General features: G+C 53.7%; 1 protein-coding gene across 3 annotated transcripts in view; it reads left to right on the forward strand.

The window, feature by feature from the left end:
• Positions 1–1,818: 1,818 nt before the first annotated feature.
• FXR1 (FMR1 autosomal homolog 1) overlaps positions 1,819–1,942 on the forward strand; it is an 81,477-nt gene continuing 81,353 nt past the window's right edge. For all 3 annotated transcript variants that reach the window (XM_019503348.1, XM_019503350.1, XM_019503349.1), the window contains exon 1: positions 1,819–1,921. In XM_019503348.1, the coding sequence (XP_019358893.1) occupies positions 1,871–1,921 (51 nt within the window). In that variant the 5' untranslated portion in view covers positions 1,819–1,870. The remainder of the gene's footprint in view (positions 1,922–1,942) is intronic.

Genomic DNA, 1,942 nt, shown 5'->3' on the forward strand with positions numbered 1-1,942 from the left:
CCCTAGCACTACCTGATCTCCAACAAAAATATGAGTTATTCTGACCTGTACCCAGTACAGAACTTATTACAGAAATAAGCCCTGGTTATTTAGCAGTATCCACTATACAGTGCAAATTTATTATCACAAAACATTTGCCAATCCAAAGCAGATGGAGGGGAGAAGGAATGAAACCTTTCCAACCAAGATTAATTGCTAGCTTCCTGCTAGCTTCCCTTGTTCCTCTGTGGCCTCCCTGCTTTAATCAGGGCTGCCATGCCTTGATGGAATGACCTGACAAGGGAGGCTGCTTTGAGGACAAAGAGGGCTTTGCACAGCAGACCCTTGTCTGGACCAGCACCTTCCTGACTTGTCTGGACTCTAGCTGAGCCTTTCTGCTTGGGGTCCACTGCCCAGGACTGCAAATGCCTGGCTCAGCTTTGGTGATGCCCTCTTGACCTTGGGCCCCCTGGTCCCACTGTGACTCCTATAAAGGCCCCTGTGGCCGTGGGGCTCACCTTCAAAAGTTCTGAGTCTGTGTCTTTGAGCTTTGCCCCTCATGGGTGCCAGGCTTATGCTCCAGTCTGGTTTTGGTTGTACAAACAATGCATCTAGAATTTGGGCCGTCCCCAGGCACCCGTGTCAGTGGGGTCTGCCTCCCCTACAGGTGCCATCCAGTCCACTGAGGACAAAGAGAGACAAGGAACCAAAACCATATGCAACTGCTTAAGTTCAAAACGAAATGGTCCCTCTGGAGTTAGCTTCACCCTGCAGCAGTGTTTGCAAAACAGAAACCAAAGAGTCAGGGTACTTATGTTGCTCCCACTGCAAATTACAAGGTTCCCTTCCCCAGCTGCTACTCTGAGAGCCTTTCAAAAAGTCCAGCAAAGTCCCTCAAACAAGTCCTTCCAGATTAATACGACTGCTATTTACAATATAAATACATTAATGTAGCTATATTACTCATCTATAATTGACCGGGTACAAAACTCTGGGTTATTTTTGGTGAAAACAGGGTACGGGGCCTTGATTCAGGAACCAACCCCCCATTTATAACACTGTTCCTATGGGAAAATCGGTTTCAGGAGCCAATTGTGTTGCAAGCAGGGCGGCCATCAGAGAGGGCAGCCCGCTGCTCCCTCCTCTGTCCATACAAAACCTGACGCATTTATGCCCTCTGTTTTTCTCTTCAAGAGAAACATAAGAAGCCATAAAAGCATCAGTTTGTTTCTTGAGAGAAAAATAGAGGCCATAAAGGCATCTTTTCTTGAAGAGAAAAACATTTTCTTCTCGAAGAGAAAAACAAGACATAAAGGTGTTGGGTTTCTCCTTGAAGAGAAAAAGAGAGGTTTCTTCTCGAAGAGGAAAATATTTTCTTTGTGAAGCGGGAGGACATAAAGGCGTCGGGCTTCGTATCAATGGAGGACAACCGGATCGCCCTCTGCAACGACCACCCTAGTCGTAGGTAAGTCGGAGCACCACCCATACTGGAGAGCCCTCCTCAGCGTGTGGACGCTAGGGGTGCACCCGAGACCGGCCGCGTCTTTCCCGCGCGGGTCGTGCTCAGACCCGTTCTCTTCGGGAGGCCGCAAGGCGGCGGTCAGCGCCCTACGTGTCTCGGGTGCTTTGCACACCCCCAAGGGCGCTCGGCTGCGCGCGGGGAGGGGGTGAGGATGAGACGCGCCCCCTTCCCCTCCCCTCCCCAGCCGGGCAGCGGCGGGCAGTTGGCTGAGCCAGTTGCCGGCGGGCGGGGTAGGGGAGCGGGAGGAGGTGGAGCCAGCCCGAGCCCCGCCCCCCCCGGGAGCCCGAGCGGTGTCGGGAGCGCCCGGCCCGGCCCGGCCCCCCCGCGACAGTTTCTAGAAGCACGTCCCGGCGTCCTTTGCGGTCCAACATGGAGGAGCTGACGGTGGAAGTGCGCGGCTCCAACGGGGCCTTCTACAAGGTAGCGGCCGGGCGCGGGGGC

This window comes from Gavialis gangeticus, unplaced genomic scaffold (genome assembly GCF_001723915.1).
Source record: "Gavialis gangeticus isolate Ggan-Ray unplaced genomic scaffold, GavGan_comp1, whole genome shotgun sequence".
NCBI classification, from domain to species: domain Eukaryota; kingdom Metazoa; phylum Chordata; order Crocodylia; family Gavialidae; genus Gavialis; species Gavialis gangeticus.